The following is a 20,260-nucleotide window of genomic DNA, read 5'->3' as shown; positions in this document are numbered from 1 at the left end:
AAACAGAATTCATGCAAATAATAACTTGTTCAATGTAAATGAGATTTTCTTTACACTTGTTTCTTATTACCTTTAGCACATCAGGTCCACCCATTTGGCCAGGAAGCACCTTTTTCAAGAGAAATGGAGCTCTTCTACAAGGTAGGTGATGGATACTACATCTTGGAGTAACTGTTCTACTTAACAAATACCTCTTGCAAATTGCACGGCTTTTGTAATATTCACTGGGCAAGAAGTAACCAAATGTTTTTTTGTTTCCTTCAACCTATGTCCTTTATTGCGCATCTGGTGCCTTGAAAATGACGATTTACTTCATACAGTGAGTGTAGTCTATGAAAGTTGCTGCTTTTTTTTCTTTCCTCAGATTATTAATTTGCTAATGTAAAATATAGCAAAGGGTGGGTTTGTGGGATTTTTTCCCTTTGTGTGGATAAAGAGTGTCCAGAAGGAAGTGTTCTAGTAACACTGCTTTTAACTCTGTGGATGAAGCAAGGTTGTTCTTTGAGAGAGATCCTTTCTTTTACTCCCTAATTGTACTGATAGCAAAATGTACCTGAAGCTGGGTAGCAGTGCTGTAGTGGGAAAAAGTGGCGGAGTATTTGTGTCAAGAAACCAACCATGTTTAAGGGTGCTTGTGTTCACAGAGGAATGTTAAATAACTTATTTCCATTGGATGGACAGTATAAACAGAAGCTGTACGACTGCAGTTTTGATAGGTGAAAATTTTCAGTCTGTCTTATCAGACTCTTGAAATATTCACTGCTAAACGTGTTTATATTTCTGGCATTGAGTACATAGAACTACCATTGCTCTTAATGGAAGTGTTTTGGGAACACAGAAGGCTATATACTCAGACTGCATGTGTTTGTCTATGGTGCAAAAGTAACTTAGACTATTTAGGATGATTTTATCGTCTTTGCAAGTATCTGTCCATGAAGTGTCTCAGTTTTGTGTTCATTCTCGTGGTGATAAGTTTTCTGGTCTGCTTTCTGGCAGAAAATGCTGTATAATGTTCCCCGGAACATTTATCCAAATCACCTAGGATGGAGCCTTACTGACAGCTAGGCTCACAAGAAAATAATTGGCAGGCAGTACTGCTCACCTTCCACACACCAAAGTAATGCAGCATCTGTAGTTTACTCAAGAATATTTTTCAACTGATTCCTTGCACATATCTAAGAATTTGTAGCATTCCGTTACCTAGTACTAATCTACGCTGAGATTTGTTCAAATAAATTTTAAATACATTAAAGCATTCAAATTGTTTCTTAACACTAGGAGATAGTATAAATTGTCGAGTTTGGCAGCTTTTGGCTTTAGTCTTGACAGGATAGATCTGCTACCTTTGTAGTCCTTTCTAGTGGAAAGAACTGGGGGTTTAAATTATTTTTTTTTTTTAATAAGGAAAAAAAGAAACTATTGTGAATGAACATGCTTGATTCCTTTTCAGTTGTTCAACAATTCCGGTTTTAAATATGTACCTGCACATATACAGTCTTTGTAATTTGAGTTCATAAAATGTAAACTACTCTGTCAAGTCTGTATGGCACAAATGTTTTACCTCTTCTTATGGTGCAAGATATCCAGGAGTTAAGAACAACTATTTTGTAGTCCTTCCTGTCTCAGTTGTTGCTTAAAGCTATTCTCCACCCTCTTCTCCTCTGCCCTCCTATGCCTTCCAAATTTGGGAAGAAAAACCCTTAAAGCCCAAAACATTTCAGCACATTAGAAATAGAGAAGAAGAGAGACGACTGCCTTTTCAAGCAACTGACAAAGCCTAACAGACCTTTAACTGAGTTGGCATTCTGCGTTGCCACTTGAAGTGGAAAAGTCAGCCAATTTGAACTCTAATATGCATGGTACAACTGAGGTTGGAAGGATGACAGAGTGTGAAGAAAAACTTCATTAAAGTAATCTTTTAAAGCTTCCTGGTTTTAATTTTAAAACAAGAAAATAACTCAACCAAGCCTTTTTTTTTTTTCTTTCTTTCATTTTTGTCTACAATGAGCTCTTTCATGTACAGGCTTCAACAAGTTGCATGGAAATAGTGCATCCACCTCTTTGCTGCTTCTGACTGTCTTTTTGCAGAAGACCTGTGTAGAGAAATGGTAGTGGGTGCAGGGAGGTATGAGATGAGGGAGTGGAGAGGTTTGTCAAGTCCTATCTTACATGACTATCTAAAGTCTCTTTTTCCAGTGCTTATATCCAGCTTAATGCAAACAGGAGAATGAAAAATTGACTCAATTATCAGTTTCAAGTTACTATACTACCTTTTGATTGGCAAAAGTTTAGGTAACAAAGGGATTTTAAATTATTTTTACTTGATAAATGTTTTGCTAGATTTTAAAAGAATGTTCAGGGCATGTTGTAGATAATAATACAGAATAATTCTGAAATTTTAGAAAAATGTGATATTCATGTGCACTTGTCACACCTCATTTCTTCTGAGTTGCTAAGGAAAATGCTTTTTTTTCTGGTCTGGGGAATGAAGAGAAAAAAATTCCACAATGTAAGTGGTACTATTTTTTAGCCAAGAAGGACTTGTAGACACTCCTGCTTTCCATTCGTTTTATACTTGAACTATTTGGCAAAGTAATCTTAACCATTGTAAAGCATTTAACGTACCTCTCCAGAGAAGGTGACTGAGAAACCAGTTATCTGTGTACCTCAAAATAGCAAAGGAAGAGAAAAGGAAGCTAAAATTCATTGTAGCTATTCTGTGTCCTCAATGTCTTTAACATGAGCGGGATTAATTCTCTGTTTCTTTCTGGCTGTCTTTGCTTGTACTTTGTTGAAGAATTTTGAACAAAATATGCATATGCTATTTTCTTTTTGCTTATGATTTTATTAGATATGAGATGACTACCTCAGTTTCCTTTTTGAGGATCGTGCTAGGAACAACAGTACCCTTAACTCTCTACTCAAAAGAAACGAACAATAAATTCACTTTTTGTATTGAGTAAGTCACCTGCTCAGGTGCTTTTCAAAATGTTGAGCTGCTTCTACTCCTTACATCCTTGTGCTCTTTGGTCTTCTCATGAAGTCCCATGCAAAGCTTAATATAGGTAGAACCTTCAACCTTACCAGACTCTGATACTTTCTCTCAAAACTTACTTATATGTCCGTGAAGATTGCTGCATTCTAGCCTTCAGGATTCACAGATAAAACAGGTTTTTGCTCTTTTTCTATCGGTTTTTGTAACTTATTATTATACATACTGTTGTTTTGTTTCAAATCATGGCTTCATTTTTTTTCAACCTGTATGGAGAGCTTTTGTTCCCACTTTTTCTGTTCTCAGCTGTCATAACGTATCCATGTTTATTTAATAAAATGTGTGACAGGAAAAAGTCTTTACAGTGGAAAAGATTTAGATGTATTCTAAACTCTTCAGGAATTTGTGCTGGGTGAGATAGGTGAGGGTTTAAATTAAGTTCAAGACCTTGAAACTAATGCATCGTGTTCAGATAAGGCCAGTTTCATTGTCTCTGCTCTGGTCTTGGATATTAAGCTCATGTTACAGACTTGAGGATGCAGTTGCTCACAGATCAATGCTCTCAATATATCTAATGTTTTCCCTGAATAAATTAAAAATACATCTTCAAATTAAATTTTAGCAGCAGTCATGAAAATTCCAGCTGCTGAGCACTACCTGTAGGATGTAACTGGACTGTGGAGGGGTTTGGTTTCCTTTCTTAAAGATACAGCTGAACACTGAACTTGCCGCTCTTTTTTTGTCTTATTTGTCCTCACACTTTAAAAAACTAAATGCTGCATACTACTATGTCTTCTTGTAATGAATTTGTTCTGCCCTGAGTTGCAAGGAAGTGTACGCATGAGATAATTGTGAGTGTAATTACAGCTGGCATGGAAACAGAGTGCTTTACAGTGAAAACAGTAATCTGCATCTGCTGTTGCTGCTGCAGCGGGGTTTGAAACAAGAGTGCAAGAACTACGGGAGTGCCCCAGAAGATAGATGCAAGAGCCCCGTGACTGGTCAGCAGCTGACATAAAGCAATGCCTCTCTTCTGGTTTACAGCACGTACACATCTGCCAGGCTTAACACCATTCTTGGGTAAGCTTTCTGCGTTTCTGGTCAAAGCCTAGGAGAAGCAGGCCCTCGTGGTAGCACGGTTAGTGATTCTCCTTAATCCAGGGAAGGAAGTGAAACTGCATTATCCAGTCCTTATAGCTGTTGAAGCTGAAATCAGAGATGGCCCTCATCACTGTGACTAGATGGTCCACCTTGGATTGCTGCTTTCAGCCGTTCCCAACCAACTGAAGGTACAGCCATGATCCCTGCCATGTGATCTGCTTTCTTGTGTGAACAAGGTCCTCTGCATCCTCTTCTGATGATGAGTGCGGTTTAAATCTGCTGCCCGTGGATGTTAAATCAAAGATATGAGCTCTTGCTCCAGAGATCCTGCAGACCTGGACTCACACCTGTGAGAACAGCATTGCAGCAGTCAGTGAACTGAATTAAGACTGCATGGCTTTCCGTGGAAGCTGCAATTCTCTTTTAATCAGGATGGAAAAAAAGATTGGCAAAAATCCCTTCCCATTTGCAGAACACAGAAGGAGAGGAGCAAGGAGTTGCATGTGGCCTCTGGTTCCTCTTGGCTGAGAGAGGCTGAGAAAGGGGGGATTGTCTTCCCCAGACCTCACAGGCTGCTTTGTTCTCTCTAACATCAGCTGCAGGGAATGGGCATCCTCATGCTCCAGAACACGAGACATGTTCATCTCTGATTGATGCTTCCAGCAGCCCGTGTGTGATTTGCCTTGGTCCAGCTGCCATGGCTGAAGCTGGCACCACCTTTGCGGAGCTCTGGCAGGAAAGAGTTGGAAGACACTGTCTTCACAGGGTCAGGTATCACCAATACCAGCATGAGACAGTGACTCCAGAGTTTGTAGCAGAATGAAAATGGAAACTCTAGGCACTGCTGCTGCAAGCAAGATATCAGCCTTTGGTGCCCTCAATATAGATGGTGGCTTTCATGTTTTAGTGTACTGGCATCTGATATCTGACTATAACATTAAACCTTAAGGAAATCGACAAAGCATGCGGATCACTTTATTTTTGGATGAAAATGGTAATTTATTTGAGAGAGCAAGAGAATTGCATCCCTAATTCTGAAAACTTACTTTATAAGAAATGTGGACAGACCAGACCTGAGAAATCCTATGGTAAAAGATGAGGAACCAGCTTGTTTATGAACACATGCACACATTTGTACAGAGATCTTTTTCTTTCTAATAAGCATGAGAATCTTTGAAATGACCAGTTTGTTTAATCCGTTGTCCATTGAGTAATCATAAGGAATGAGAGAGCAGATTTGGACTTCACATTTCCAGGTGTCAGTTATTAATAGAAGCATTTGCTGAGGTGGAAATAAGCCAGTGGGGAGGAGGCAGAAAGGGTGCAACTGTTGGTGATTTCCCTTGTGAAGTCTAAGTTAGAGCTGTCTCCTCTTATAAATGAAGATGTTCAGCCTGCCTTTTTCATGTTAATAGTGACATTAGGATAAAAATGTAACAATAATAGAGACCAGTTTCTTTGGACAATAAGTACTACCTGTACCAGCTACTCAGTCTTTTCGCTGGAGAGGTTTGGGAGGAGCTGTTCTTGTTGCCTTCAAGATGGAAGTTGGCAACAAATTCACGAAGAGAAGATGCCTATGTCCATGCAGCCATGTGCCTTTTCTCTTTAACAATGTGAAAGATTGAGATGTGTTAGTCAGCACCTGCCAACAAGTACCCAAGGTCTCCTGCAGGCAGAGCACGCTTCTTTCTTCTGGTAGAAGTTCAGTTCATCTGCTCTTCACACTGCATGAGCAAGACAAGTGCAAGTTCTGGGTATGTGGAGGAGAGGTGCAGCCCATCCTGGAATGCAAGGTATCTGTACCTGCTGGTGGTAACGAGGGTGAGGAGAAGATTCAGTAAGTCTCATGTGCATTTAACTTTCAGAATTGCATATCTTACACCTCAAAAGAAAACCAAACTTGGAGAGAAAGGCTCTGTTTTCTTCTGCTACCTAGAGGTGCAAAGAAAAATGAACATGGCAAAGTAGATATATATTACAGATAATTTAATGTTATATCATACTTAAATGTAATAATGACTATAAGAAGAAAGACCAAAAGTGATGCAAGACACTCCAGCCTTAGGACTGGTGGACTTAGGTGCTGTGATCTATAACACAACCTTGGGCAAGACCCTTATGCCCAAATCCAACTAAGCCTTAGTTTCCTAATGCATATTTGGGCATCTCATGTTCCTCAAGAATCTAAATCCTTTTTTTTTTTTTTGCTTTGGGGTTATAATTCCTTGGGTTTCTGCTCTATGAAATGAGGGTGATAATAGTGCTTCTCGCCCAGAGCTGTCACTCTACAAAATATTGAATCTGTATTATATTCCAATGCTCCAGTCATGGAAGAACCTTAAGCAGGGGGAACCTAACTGTAAAAAGCAACAGTGCTGTTTTCTAGCTTTTTTAGGGAAGTGTGTTTTGGTTTTGGGGTCTTTTTTTCCATTGACATTTCAATTAAGCTCCTTACTCTCAGAGGTACACTTGAAAATTGAGTCTTTAACTCCATAAATGACTGTTTTGTGTGAAGATCTGGGCTTTACTCCCAGTTTAGTTCCACTTTAGGTATCTTCATCAGAAGAGCACCAAGTCTTTTAACTTTGCCACGTTTTCTCCTCAAATTTTGCTTCTCCCAACGTCACATTCCACCCTCTTTGAAATTGTGGTGATAGTCATGCTCTGTGTTTACTAGTGACTTGGCTTTAGTGAACTTACTGAATTAACAGCAAAGTACTCTCTCTCCTTGTTATCATAAATCACTTTTCATTCACATTGCATTATTATTTAAATCAGTCGGGGTTTTTTGCGTTCCACCCCCTCCCCAACATGAAGAGTACCTGACAATCTCTTCAGGAGTTTCTTTTCAGGAAGATGTTTCACGTGGTGCTTCCGTAGAGACCGAATATTTGAATAATTTATTTATTATTAGCATTCAGTGTGTTTGCAGTGGTATTATTGAAGAAGTAAAATTAAGTCAGAGGGGTTGTGCAGCGTGTCCCTAAGGGAGTAATTTGAACAGCACAGCTCTCCTTTGTTTGGGAAAGTGCGTAAGACCCTAGTGGGGCTGCTGGAGTCCTGAGGATGCTGGTAAGGGCTTGTGTTTGTGAGAGGATTTTAAAATGACCTTAACACTGTGCATTCAATAAAAAATCCCAATGAGAGACAACATTTAGCAGTGATTCATACAGAAATGGTCACTTTGGTGTGACATTTTTAGCTCTGTGTTCTGTGTAAGACACTTGTATATCGGGTGCTATGTGTAAGCTGTGCAGTATGTGTATAGTCTTTTTATTCCTATTTTTCTGTTTGAGTGTGTAAAACAATAGCAAAAGCTGTAATTTATTAAGTGCCTGAAGTGTGGTCCTGTTAACATTGATGTTAGAGTCATCAGTAAGGAAATGTGACCGCTGGCTTTTTGTATTCCGTGACCAAAACGTCTGAGGTACCTTTGGCCTCTGAAGTTGAGAAGGAAGAAAACTGACCTGTGGCAGATGGGTCTCGCTAATGGTAGATCCTGTTGCAGAGTACACAATGATAAGTTAAATTCCTACCATGTTTAAAATCGGTGACTTATGTTTTAGATCCACATAGGTGTCTTTGCTGTCTTTACAGATAACTTGGCTTATTTTGTAACAGTCTCGCGTAGTGACTTTGAAATTATTACTTCTGAGATGAAGTTTACTGCCCTTGTTTACTTTCCTTGACGACTGGAGGGTGTGGGTGAGTGCTGCGGGGCAAGTCCTGCAGCTGTGCTGAGCCTGGGCAGAGGAGAGGATACATCTGTGTGTACTAAAGGGGGGTTGGAATTAGATGGTCTTTGAGGTCCCTTCTAACCCTAACCATTCTATGATTCTATGTACCCACCTGTCTTACCTTCAGTGTCGGCCGTGGCAGTAGAACAGCACTTTGCAGTATAAGTTGAAGAGAGAAATAATTGCTGCTGCTGCCAAGTCCCTGCTGTGCTGGCCTGACTGCGCCGATAACTAGTGTGGTGGAGGAAAGGAAGAGGAGGCTACTTAAAGTATGGAGGAGGTGAGAATAGTCCTTGCGCAGCCAGTTCAGTGCTGAGGTAACCTACAGGTAGCATTGCTCCACGGGTGCTGCTAACTGGCTTCAGATACGTTCTTAGCTTCTTTTTGAGTTGGTCCTGCAGGTGATGTACTTGTGACTGCAATTCGAACCATGGAATGCAATTCTTGTAAATCACCTGTAGCTGATCTCAGCTTTTTTAGAAGAAGTATTTTCTATGACTGGCCCTTCTTTAGGCATCAGTACAGATGCTTTTGTCCAGAGATGTATCCCTTTTGCCCGCCCCCACATGCATATGGGACTTAACTTACACGTGGAATACTGTGCTGCCCTTGGATTTCAGTTGGGTGAAGGAGGATGTAGACTAGGTAAGATACAGCAAGAGAAACGGCAAATTCCTGTTCAGTGGCTTTCTCCTTTACTACGACTGCCATATATCCAGGGTTGCTGCGATGGTTTCCTTTCCCCACCAAGAGCTATAGTGTGCTCAGAGCATGGTGGTTGCTTGCTGGTGCCCAAGGTTTCTGGATGCCTGGTGGCATGGTGAGAGCATCTCCTAAGGGGCTGTCAGGTAGCTGGGAGGTCCTGAATGTGATCACTGCAGGTACAGAGACAAGTGTGGCAGAAGTTGGTGTCAGACCTTTTCTGTAGGTGGAATTTGGGGCCGGGGCACCCCTGGCTAGGCTGGGGCTTAGAGTAGGAAATTGCAGTGGCCTGTGAGAGGGATGTAGCATACCACCAGTTAGATCCCATTTTATAACAGCAATTCTCTGAACAAAGTCAGAGTTAGAAAGTAGCAGTAAAATTTGTGTGGTAACTTGAAAAATGGTAGAGTATGTAAAGATTTCCATAACTGTGAAATTATCGTCGTTATTGCCATGAAAATCTCTGGGCTGATGAGCTGGAGCATATGCTCCGTGCTGAGAGCCTGTGACTGTTTGGCATTCCTAAAATGTGAAGGTGGCTGATATTAGAACTAATCTTGGCTTTCATAATTGTAGAGTCTCTTTGAGCACAGCTATGAGAGAGGCGTAAGCCTGTGCTTTACATGGAGATTACTAAAATAAGAATAATACTGCAGTTGTGTTGCTATGAGCAGTTTTGGTGATGTGCAGATTGCTATGAGCAAGGGAAAGCTGTCGTCAAGTTGGACTGTTCCTTGACTGCATGTTAGGCTTCTTGAGACAGACTTATATTGAAAAAATTAAAACAGAAGCTCTGGGAGTATTTAAGATGCTCGCTTGCTGTGACCTGGTTGTGCGATGGGCAGTTACATGGTTTTGGATCCCTAGGGAAACCAAAGCTTCATAACTAGTAAACAGAAAATTATGGGAAAGGCAGTGATGGTGATCAAGTCCAAGTGATACTCACGTCTTGTGTTTTTTGTATGCCCTCTATGTTGATGTTTATGACTAACATTGGCAATAATTTTTCCTAACATGCTAAGAATTTCTCCCCACTGGTCAAAGCAGATCTCTGTGTTGCTGGTTAAAGACTGGTAAGTTTTTGGTTCTATAAAAGGCATTTTTTAAACATCTAGAAGAAATGGCAAATTAATGGAAATGGCATATTACTAAGAGAGCTTAATTTTATTTGAACAGTTGAGAAAAGTAGAGGCTATCTTAAATTGGAAGGGTGGTCAGTGGTGTGCACATTTCACTGCTGTGCGTTATTTCAGCTAAATGTGAAAAAAATTCCATTGGTTTCAGATGTTGGAATAAATTTTGCCACTAGAAATTCTTCAGTTGTACACTTGAGAGTATACAGAGCTCTGGGATGGCCAAGTTTGTTCTTACAACTGTGAATGCATCACTTGATTTTCCTGCAATTTATAACAGACTCGAAACTGCATTGAGGCTTCAAGAGAGGAGGCAGGATTTTTTCTCTTTATCAGTAGAAGTACAGTGTGTTCAGAAACGCCAAAACCAAAGCTAGGGCTCCTTTTGGGATAAGTAGTGCTTTACGCTGCTGGTTTCCAGCTACTTGAAGCACACCTGCCAAGGCAGTAGACTGTGAACAGGAACCTACTGTATACAGCACTTCTTCGTCGCATCCCTCCCACTTTGTAAAGGAAAGATAAGTTGCATCCGAATCCTGAAGGGTGAACTTTTACAAAACAGCCCTCTCTCATCAGCAGAGTGGGATAAACTCTCATTTTCTTACAAAAGCAATCTTTGGGAAGAGTCTGTAAGACTTTTAGGCTGATAAAATAATTTATCCTCTCTTCAATGCGTTTAATACTGACCACAAATTAGCAAAGAAACATGACTTTTCTTTAGATTATTTTAGGACAGCCTCCTTCAATTTTGAAATACCATTGTAGGATCCTTGGCTTCATCTTACATGTTATTTCTCTTAGTTTCCTTTCTCTTTATAGGTCAAAGTCTCACAGAAGTTGCAATTGCATACGGTAAAGGTAATAAATTCTCTTTCTCTCTGACAGTATTTATTCCTATGTCTAGCCTCTCATATTGCTCTCTAGTGCACGAGAAGGATAAGGTGAAATGGAAATTAAAATTGTTCACAGAGCGATGGGAAATTCCAGTCCTGTTTTTTACATATGTACACAATTTGAATGAAGATACTAAGAACACTTCTTGTGTATCTTTCATATTTTCATATTTCTACAGTTCATCATTACTTTGTGGCTTTTAAACATAATCTGTTTATTTTGTGCAAATACATAGGTTGTTTTTCTTTAGAAAAATATAGGATATGCTGCTTTGTGAACCACATGTTGAGTTTCAGCACTTGGTTTCTGATACTAATATACTAAGTAAGTTGTTTCTCCTGGAGATGAGAAAATGAAATAGCTAAGGCCAGGCCTCCTGATCAGCTCTGTGTGTACAATTATTTCTGTGCCCATGTGTATATTTAAATAAATGCATTTAAATATAAATATAAATGCATGCGGTTATCTACTGTATTGAACATGTACAAAGAAATACAGTTATGTAGAAAAATACTCCTTTTGTCCTAGAGGTTTGATGCATCTGCCCCGTTCTCGTAAACTGTGAAACTCATCCATGGAGCAAAAATTACCTGTAAATATGTTCTCATGTTTTTCTGAGAAACCCAGATTTTTCCATTGTTGTTTAGAAATGTTTTCTGTGTCGTCCAAATGCTAGGCTTGAGATATCAATACAGCAAAATACGAAGTTTTACTTTTTGTGTGTGTGTGTGTGTGACAAATATTGTCCTTCCCACTATTATGTGTTATTTCTTTCCCTTTCTCCCCATTTTTTTTCTCTGTGAACATTTTATTCTCTCTAGTATTTTGTGTTTCTGTCAGTCTTCCCTTTTGGTCCTTTGGAGCAAATCTGAAGTCGTTCCCTTAATGATTTTTCCTCCACTCTCCCCTTCCAGTAGTTCCAGTTTCGATCATTGCAGTTTACGTTGCTAATGCTTGAATTAAAAAAAAAATTAGGTGTATTGTAAAGTTGTTGGGTTTTGTTGTTGTTTTTTTTTTTTTAAGATGGAATAATCTTACATTACCATGAGTTTATGTTGACTTTTTTCCCTCTTTATTTGCCCGAATGTCATTATGTCAATAACAGCTTACTCTATTACCAAACAAAGATAGGTTTCTAGATGTAGAAGGTAGAAGACACTATTTATTGTATGATGTCTAGAGAGGTCAGTGTATACTTATGGTTCTATCTCTTGCAAATTTTGCTATAATGGCTGATGAGAGAAGAGAGGTTTTTTTGGTTTTTAGTAATACCACAGCTTGCCTTGGTCACACTGATAAACCACAAGAATAACTAGGTCTATGTTTTCAAACTTCTAGAAGTGAGTTAGTGGCTTAAAAGCATAAAATAGCAAATGCTGGCCAAGACGCATGATCGATTAAGAAATTAAAGAAATTTATATATTTATTTCTTCTGTTGGGTTGTAATCAGTCTCTGAGGTGTTCTGTCTATTTGGTTTTATTTGGTTTTGTTTTTTGACTGTTCTAGATAGTTCTTTTTACTGTGTCTCTAACTTAGCGGTGTCTTTAAGTGGGTTACAGTGTCTTGTACAAATACAGCTGGTTTTACCCTTCCTGTGCAAAGGAAGCTGGTGTAACATTTGTGTAAAAAAAAAAAAAAAAAAAAAAAAGCCTGTAACGTGTGAACTGGTGTCTAAGTAGGGGTTTGACACAACTGGTGCGGAGTACAGCACTGACACTTGTTCTGGGTGCTTTGGACAGCATTAATCACTGACGAGGCAACCTGTGTGTGATAGGAGTGCTCAGAGAGCAGTTTCATACAGAAAGGCAAGAGAAGCAGCTTGGTACAGTCTACTCGAATTGATACTCAAAATACCCAGAAAACCCTAAATTTCTCTATACCATCTTAATCCTCAGAGGCAGAAACAAGACAGGGCAGAACTGGACGGGGACTGAACATAGCCAGCACCTGGTGCTGCAAGGTCATGACTCCCTGGCTTTTCTGGTCAGTCACGATGGGCCTAGCAGAGCTCCAATTACTTCTAAAGAACAGGATCCAAATTTACTGGAAGATTTCTGAAATGAATCCTTCTGAAATTTTGTTGCTAGGATCAGCAGTTACTCTCTTGCCAGACTTGCAAATGCATATAGGTCAGTGGCGTCATGATTTATTTTGTAAACATTTCATGATTTGACTGCTATCTTTAGAGATGCCCCTTCTGTCTACATGTAGCTGTTTGTCTTCAAGAGTGAAGCACATTAAGCTCTTCCAGGTAGTCCTTAATTTCCGCTCTTGGGAAGACAGTGAGCAAAGATTATAAAGCAAACATTGCTGAGTTTTTCCCTGATATTTTACTTTCTCTGTGATTAACTGCAGTAATAAATTTTAAATATTTATTTGGTAGGAGAAGAAAAATGAAATGTAAAGGTCCAGATGAGATTTGCTAGTACACAAGACAGCTGAATATCTGCTTAGCAATCCACAGATGGAGTAAAATAGCTTAAGATGATGATAGTGTACCACCAGTCTCACTAAAGACATCTCTTTTTTTTTTTTTTTTTGTTTATCTGAACAAATAGAGATGTTGTGGCAGTACTTTGAGTGAAATAATAATCTTTTCCACTGAAGATTATAAAATAATAACAAGGAAAAAATGTACCTTAGAACAGATCTGTTGTGTGAAAACAGATCCTAAAGTATACAGTTCCTCTAGATGTTTTTTATTCAGCTGGTAAACCTGTTTTATAAGCTGAAATTCTTTTCCAGATAATATCCTAGGGGAGTGTGCTCTGTAAGCTTGACAGGAGGAGGGACAGCTTTATAAACCCAAGACAATGTGCAAAGCATCTCAAAACTGCTGCTTCGAACAGCCGTAACCTGCAATTTGGGTCACACCCAAGGGTTGCAGTGGCTGGCCAAGGGTCCCGAGAGGGAAGAGCTGCGAGCTTCAGCAGTTCTTGCTGCCTGTCTGCAGCCTTGGAAAACTCTGGTTTGAAAACGACTAGTCGTGGTTTCAGTTTGAACTCTTAACTCACATGAGCAACTGTGTCTGTAAATGTGTAACCCCCTCTGCCATGCTTTGCATGCATTTCAGTTATTTTACATATATTACTTTACAGATAATTTGATGAAAATTGGAATACTCTTATCAAAGGACATGGATTGTGTGAATCCCTGTGTGGCAGCTGTAACTAGCATAGTGACCCTCCGCTTGTATGTCTGTGCTAGTTAAAACAACCAGCTGCACTGCTGTTTGGGACTGCCTGTTGTGTTCCAGTGCAGCACCCAACATCTTTCAGGCACTGTCTTATTACAGGTCTTTTTCAACACCTCAGCTTTCCTGGATTCCTTGTTTAGGTTGTTTCTTCAGTATTTATAAACCAAAACTCAGGAAGCAAAATGCTGTTGAATTTACACAGGAAGCCGACAAGCTGAAGCCTGTCGAAGTTCTTCCCTGCAGGCATGACGTTTGGTCATTCAGAAGCAAAAAAGCCTGTGTGATTAAGTAGCTCCAGGTAGGCAAACTGCATGCAAAATAATTTGGTCCTGCTCCAGCAGGGGGGATTGGACTAGATGATCTTTTGATGTCCCTTCCAATCCCCAACATTCTGTGATAATAACCGAGGGTTTCCTGTTGTCCTTACTGATTGGCAAGCAATGGTTGCCTTTGGCCAGGAGACCAGTGGCGTGCTGGGGTCATCCCTCCTTGGGGCAGGTGGTGATGCTCAGCTGGGCAGTGCCAGGAGGCCCCTGCACAGGCAGAGCAAGGTGGGCTCTGTAAAAAGAAAGAGTCTCTCAGTGCAATCGCTGTGTGAGCAGCCGCTGTTTTGAAAAGAGGCAATTTGAAAAGCAACGTTCAGACCTCCGAAAGGAGAAACTAGGTGATGAGGACTAACTGGGGTAAACTATGGTTAGTGTTAAAGATGTCTTTAGAGATGCCCCACTGCATCTGACTCACCTGTCTGAGAATTTGGATGTACGTTTTTCTCTGCTTGGATTCCCTGAGCTGGCAAGGAACAGTTTTATATAGAGTACTAAGTTTCCTAAATGACTCAGGATTTAGCTAATTCTCATGAGTTCAGGACAAATACTGAAGTTTGGCAATATTTGGACATGCTGTTCTTGTTATACCAACACAAAGGTTTGTCCCAGCTTTCGCTGTGCTGCTTTGTGATGGTGGTTTCACAAGTCATATTTCTCCTACACTTGCTGAATCCCATCAGGCTGCTGTTTTGCCATAATATATGCTACTGACAAAGCTGACTGTCAGTTACATTAATTAGCTATTGGTAGTGATTTGTCTGTTACAAGTACAGTATAGGCTAGGGGGGAAAAAAAAGCTTATCTCTTTTCCAGGCAATTTTAATTCAACTCTCCTGTTATGTGTATTTTAGGGAAGTATTCCTCTTGTCATATAGTTGCGTGATCTTTTTTTTCCATTAGTCTCCTGCTTTATTCGGTGCATTAACTGTGGAAACTGAGATTTGGGGGGCTACTGCAAATCTACCAAAATGTAGCATTTCCTAGCTTTTAAGTGCTTCACCTTTTGGTGGGTGGGGTTGAGTTTGGGGTTTTTTGGTTCTGCCACCTTCATGGCTGTCATTTAGCTTAGTTATTTGTATATGTAAGAAAATCTAGACTACCACTTTTGCCATACTTTTGCACACTGCATGCCAGTTCTGTGTGAGACAGAATTAGTTTGTTTATTGAATTATCTGAGGTGCTCCAAAAATAATAAAAAAGGAACTCTTGAGCACCCACTCTAAAAGTTTGAATCTATCCAGGTAGAGACTGAGGTATTGAACTAACAAAAGAGATTATTCTGTTACATTGTTGTTTAGTTGTGGGTTTGTTCTCCTTGCCTCTGTCCATTACACATCCTGGTGTCATTATTATTTCCTTCATTGAAATTGAAACCCTGGGTCAGTTTCTGTTATCAAGGAAAATCATTTGCATTTTCTAGGAGTTCATAATCTGGTCGCTCTAGTAGAAGTGACCAGTATATGATACCTAAATTTATTCTGGCAGTGCTTTTCTGTAGGTGATGTGGAGCTTTGCAGAAAATCAAAACGACAGACCTTTGCCCTGCGGTACCCAGCATCTAAACGTAACATGTCTAAACAGGGTCCCTTAGATTATTTTTTTTGTCCTCAAAATGATGAAATATTCTCAAGAATGATAAATTACTTGGATTATGATAATATCTCTGAGCGGTTGCCACATACAGCACTTCTCATCTTCAAAACACTTCAAAGCATTATCTAATTAAATCACACAGCACTCTTTTTAGTGGGTTTGGGCGAGCACCAGTACCACTGGCTTGAACAGAGATTTTGAGCAACTTCTTCAGGGCAAGCCTGTGCCCATCAGGTGTGGCAGGAGCCACAGGATCCCTGATTCCTCCTTGATTCCTGCATACTTTTTGAAAATCCACTTTGAGAGAGATTCCCATCATAGTCTAGAAACATGCCTCAGTGTTGTTAAGGATCTGTCTGTACGTTTTGGATACTGAGTTTCGGAGGCCTGAACGAATCATCGCATGGTCTCTCAGTTTGGTAGGAAATTTGCCATAGATTCTCTTTGCTGATGGTGGACGTTTACTGCGAGATTGTTTGGCTAAAAACCAGAAATAGGCAGATGGTAGAGGGGATGAAAGACCTTCTGCACTTGGCCAAGTGAGAAAGTGCACATCATGACCAAAGAGTGGGGAAAGTAACCGGGGAATAACAGATTATCTGTGTGAAGTGGTTGTAAATCCCATTAGTACTTCCATGACCGGAGAGAGTATCTTTTTATCTCCGATAATCTGTATGACTCTTCACTGCAGGCGTGGCTGCTGTGTAAGATCTGGGCCAGCTTCCGTGTGTCAAACCCTGGTGGCGCCTTCTGCTGTGGCTTCCTGAACTTTTGCATGTGAACTCTCTGAAATTTCAGCCAGGAGACTAAGGATTTCTCAGGTGTCGTTGCTCAGGTGTCTGTATGGGCAGCTGGGGCTGCACATACGTGCACAGCTCGCTGTTGGTACAGCTGTTGGAGCAGTGACATAAGCAAGTATGAGGTCTGTCATTTCCTGCAGTATTTTCTCTATTTAAAATACTCGAATCACAGAGCACTCAAATCAAGCAGTTCATGCACTGTGGAATTGAAGAGACTGCCTTGGAGAAACTCTCCAACTGCAGCTGAATTAATGCTAACCAGGGCCTGAAGATTGCTAGAAATAGGAGGGGATAAGGGGCTGAGAAACCTGGCAGAGTTTCAGAATGCAAGGGGGGGTGGCTGGGGAGCATTATCTTATCTAAATGGTAATTTCTATTCTGTACGTTAATTAAAACACATAGTGTACAAACTAGCATTTAGGAAATCTTTCAGAGGATCGTTTCCTAAGGGGATGTTTTGGAAGTAAATTGCGAGTTGTATGTATGTGCCTGCTCAGTGCAGCCTCTAAGAACTGTACTGAAGCAAACAGTCCAAATTATACGCCCTCTTTAAGCAACAGGGTATGTTGATAGTTTTGGGGAAACTGTTTTTATTTTCTTCTTAATAATGCATTTTGGATATCCTCATTCTCTCAGGGAAGGAAGAAAACCGTGTTTGTCAAATCAGTAGAGATTAACAGTGTGAGATGGAGGAATCCAGTTCAAGAATAGAGAAAGGAGTCATCGGTTTTAAAAGAAAATTTTCAGTAGCAGTTAAGAAGTTTTACTTATTTTTGAATGATTCTTCTTCATGAAGACTATTTGAACAAACTTATCCAGGAACCATTTTGGATGAGTTAAACCTGTTATAGATGAGTCTGATTGTGTATTTATTTGAAGTGTAGAAACAAGGTTCCCATTTAGTAATCAGAAAATGTTTACATGGGAGGCATGTTTTTTGTTATGTTGTCAGTTTGGGGTTTTTTTGCTGTCTTATTGTGCATTCATGGCTCTGATTTGTATGCATCCTTGCTTCTGTGTAACATCCCATATTCTGTGTCTCGGATGGAATGATCTCATACACTGGCAGAGGTGGGTACTGCTGATATTTTATTTGCTACTTTGTCTTTTTATGGAACGTGGGCACATACTGCCTCGAAAAAACAACCAACCAGTCTCCCTGAAAAATATTTCTCACTTGAAAAACTGTGGAGTTTCTTGGATTCTTAGTAATTGCAATGACCTTAGGTGTAGCAAATGAATAACAATGAAAGCCAAATAACAGTCTTCTGTTGGATTTAGATGCAGGGATTTTGTTTTTTAAACTTTTGCAGAGGGACGAATATTTCCTGTCATGGGAAAAAGAAGTTACAAATGCCTATGTGGAATTAAAAGGGATTTGGAAATGAAATGCAACCCTGTGCCCCGAATATGGAATTGCATGTGGTTTGCCTGGGCATTTCAGAAAAATCCACTGTCCTAATATCTAATCCAAATAATCAGATTTTGGATTAAGGTAGGCTATAGTCATCAAAACTAGAACAGGTAGAGAGAATTTTTGTCCAGTCTGGACCCTCTCTTATTATTTTTCCTATTTATAAACCTCTGTATCTTTCCCTTCAATGATTAATCTACAGGCAAAGTGCAAAATTTATTAAGGCTAGAAACAGACAAAAAGATAAATGCTGACCTTTCTAATTGGCTCTTGAAACCTGAGATATTTACCACTCAGAGGATTAATAATGCTTGTGGAATGATTTGTCATACAAACTAGGGATTTTTTGCTTCTTCATGAAACCATGCTAACTTTGGATAAATAAATATCTGCTGGTGCCTCCACATAGTGGATTTTTCGACATCATTGTAGAAAGAAATCCTTCTTCCAAGCGACTCTCAATAAACTTCAGTATCTGAGCATGCTTTTCTGTTGGTTCCCTTCCTTGCTTTGCTGAGTGCGATCATGGCTGGAAATGAATGGTTCGCTTCTTATCTGAAGTCTCTGGCATCAGGAATCAAGACTTAATCATTCTCTGCATTGATGGGCAGCAGAGCATAACGGCTCTCAAAGCTGACAGGGTGGTATTTTGTTTTTTGCTCGTGTTCTCTGGAGTTAGCGGAAAGGGCTATAAAACCTGTGATTCTTTGCTCCACTATGGATTAGGGGTTTTCAAGCATAACTCAGCGATTTTTTTCTCTCTGTTAGCACTGAAGACAAGATGTCTGGTAGTACCCTAGAAAGCATAACGATGCCGCCACTGAGAACGTGCTTGTTTTTACTGTGTTCTGCAAACTAGCTAGGATTAACTATTTGCATTGCTCTGTATTACAGCGAGTTTTATTAGCAGAGGATAACAACTTCAGCATTTCACTGACAAATCTATAGTCTCTCCTCACAATAAGGACTCAGTAAATGTGATGATACGGATTGTCTTTGTTGGAGTGTTGGTCTGTTGAAAGTGACTGTGAAAAGAAAAGAATGCCAGAAAGTACTATACTTTTACAAAGGGGGGGAAAAAAGGCAAATGTAGGAAAAAACAAAACAAAACAGAAAGATCTTTCTTGTGGCTTTGTTGCTGTGATAAACGCAGTAGGTTCCAGGGACTTCTGAAAGTGAGTCTTTAAAACTGAACTGACACACAAAAGTGCAAGCACTGAGCTAATCTTGAAGAACAAGTAAAATCGCATTGTATTTGACTTTAAAAGGAATGGTAAACTCTATCCTGCTGGGCCCCTGATGGATAAATGAACATTGATGTTTCAAAATCAAAGTGGCCTGTGTAAATTCAGTCTTATGTGTTATGTAACAGCTGAGGATTTTAGGGGAATTATGATGTAAAAGCCTGATGCTTATTTAATAAACTGATCGTTAATTACAGTTCAACAATTCACTTCTGGAGTGAAATGAAGAGTAGCTTTGCAGCTCTTCTCATTTTAATTGCAGCATCTGTTGCAAGCCAAAGTTTCTCTTCCCTGACAGTGTTTTGCTGCATGGATGCTGTACCCGTATTATTGGCAGTGGTTTAGAACAGCTTGGTTGTTTATTTTAGGGGAGTGATGCGTGCCCACTCCATGAGACGCTGACCAGTTTGCTCAGGACAAACAGCAGGAGAAAATTGTTGATCCACTCTAGCTGGTTTTCATAGAATCATAGAATCATAGAATGGTTAGGGCTGGAAGGGACCTTCAAAGGTCATCTAGTCCAACCCCCCTGCAACAAACAGGGATATCTCCAACTAGATCAGGTTGCTCAGGGCCTTGTCCAACCTGGCCTTGAACGTCTCCAGGGATGGAGCATCCACCACCTCTCTGGGCAACCTGTTCCAGTGTTCTACCACTCTCATAGTAAAAAATTTTTTCCTAATATCCAACCTGAACCTACCTCCCTCTATTTTAAAACCATTACCCCTTGTCCTATCATAACTGGCCCTCCTGAACAGCCTCTCCCCATCTTTCCTGTAGGCCCCCTTGAGGTACTGGAAGACTGCTATAAGGTCACCCCGGAGCCTCCTCTTCTCCAGGCTGAACAGCCCCAACTCTTTCAGCCTGTCCTCATAGGAAAGGTGCTCCAGCCCTCTTATCATCTTCGTGGCCCTCCTCTGGACCCTCTCCAACTGGTCCATGTCCTTCTTATGTTGGGGGCTCCAGAACTGGACGCAGTACTCCAAGTGAGGTCTCACAAGGGCAGAGTAGAGGGGGAGAATCACCTCCCTCGACCTGCTGGCCACACTCCTCTTGATGCAGCCCAGGACGCGGTTGGCCTTCTGGGCCGCAAGAGCACATTGCCGGCTCATATTGAGCTTCTC

General features: G+C 40.3%; 1 protein-coding gene across 8 annotated transcripts in view; it reads left to right on the top strand.

Moving 5' to 3' along the window:
* The window catches only part of FOXN3 (forkhead box N3), a 230,669-nt gene that overhangs the window by 145,141 nt on the left and 65,268 nt on the right, over window positions 1-20,260 (top strand). For all 8 annotated transcript variants that reach the window (XM_086613090.1, XM_086613088.1, XM_086613083.1 and 5 more), the window contains exon 4: window positions 77-141. In XM_086613090.1, the coding sequence (XP_086469216.1) occupies window positions 77-141 (65 nt within the window). The remainder of the gene's footprint in view (window positions 1-76; window positions 142-20,260) is intronic.

This window comes from Tauraco erythrolophus, chromosome 6 (assembly GCF_009769465.1).
Source record: "Tauraco erythrolophus isolate bTauEry1 chromosome 6, bTauEry1.pri, whole genome shotgun sequence".
In the NCBI taxonomy this organism is placed as follows: domain Eukaryota; kingdom Metazoa; phylum Chordata; class Aves; order Musophagiformes; family Musophagidae; genus Tauraco; species Tauraco erythrolophus.
The sequence above is the reverse complement of the archived record's forward strand: the minus strand, read 5'-3'. Positions and strand labels throughout refer to the sequence as shown.